Raw genomic sequence first — 1,228 nt, forward strand, 5'->3', positions numbered from 1 at the left:
ACAAACTCATCTACATCTTAGATGACCTGAGGGTGAGTAAATATTCAGCAGCGGTTCATTTTTGGTGTACTGATACACTGTTCATAAATCAAGTCTGCAGTTTTTAATTCTCAAAAAGTTGTTTTTAACTGACAATTATTGGAGTACTGATGAAGTATTTTTGTTATTTATGTGTCTATCTGATCTTGGACCTGTGAAACCTGACTGATGGGACCTTTTAACCCTCATTGCACTGGGTTGACATAAATGCCCCATGTGGAAATAAAACCCCTCCACCTTTGGTTTGTATTCTGTTCCTGGTACGACGGTAATTACATCTCACGATCATTGCTAAATATAAAATGTTTTCTCGCATTTTGTCATTGCTTAACATCCTGATGCCTGGGTTGTGAAAACGGCACTTGTGCGAAATTGCTCATGCTGGATGCCTGTACGCATGCATGCTTGATTAATTTCCTGAAAATTATTCCAATTTTACCCTGTCAATGAACTGCTTTAAAGAAATCGCTTAAACTGAAAGAACAGGAAGCTGCCAAAGAGCAGGAACAAACTAAGACTGTGGAGACAAGTGCAGAGAAATTGCGTAAGATCCTAAAAGAAGAGAGAAGGTAACGTCAACTGCACCAGATTTATTCACATGTTTTTATTTCTGTTAAGCACATATTTGGTCCCATACACACTGCAGCTAAATACAGTTGTTCTGTACACAGTTCATTCATTTACAGAAATCAGGTAGTAAAGGCCTGTTCACACCAAGCATTAAAACTATAAGTATGAAGAGGAATGATATTGTAGGAATCACTTTAAAGGTGTCATATGATGCAATTTTAAATTGTCCTTTCTCTTTGGAGTGTTACAAGCTCTTGGTGCATAAAGAAGATCTGTAAAGTTGCAAAGACTAAAGTCTCAAATCCAAAGAGATATTCTTTATAAAAGCTAAGAGTCAGCCACACCTACCTAAAACGGCTCGTTCTAACACGCCCCCATGTACCTACGTCACTATGTGGAAATATTAGCATAATTCCGCCCAAATGTGCGCAAAGAAAGAAGGCGTGGTTTCAGGAACAGCAGTCGTGTTGATGCAGCATGTCAGGGAGACGCTGTGTGTTTCAGTGCGAAAGCAAAAGCACTTTATTTGGAAACTTCCGAAAGTAGATGCAATTAGGAATCATTGTTTAAAATGTATTTACAACAGAACAGCACAACCCAGAGGTTCGAATTTGTGCAA

At 38.5% G+C, this 1,228-nt stretch overlaps 1 protein-coding gene across 1 annotated transcript in view; it reads left to right on the forward strand.

The window, feature by feature from the left end:
* LOC107550660 (tetratricopeptide repeat protein 14-like) overlaps nucleotides 1-1,228 on the forward strand; it is a 15,662-nt gene that overhangs the window by 11,285 nt on the left and 3,149 nt on the right. The window contains exon 8 of the mRNA XM_016231998.1: nucleotides 502-608. Coding sequence (XP_016087484.1) covers nucleotides 502-608 — 107 coding nt within the window. The remainder of the gene's footprint in view (nucleotides 1-501; nucleotides 609-1,228) is intronic.

Source organism: Sinocyclocheilus grahami, unplaced genomic scaffold, assembly GCF_001515645.1.
Source record: "Sinocyclocheilus grahami isolate Dianchi unplaced genomic scaffold, SAMN03320097.WGS_v1.1 scaffold405.1, whole genome shotgun sequence".
Lineage (NCBI taxonomy): Eukaryota > Metazoa > Chordata > Actinopteri > Cypriniformes > Cyprinidae > Sinocyclocheilus > Sinocyclocheilus grahami.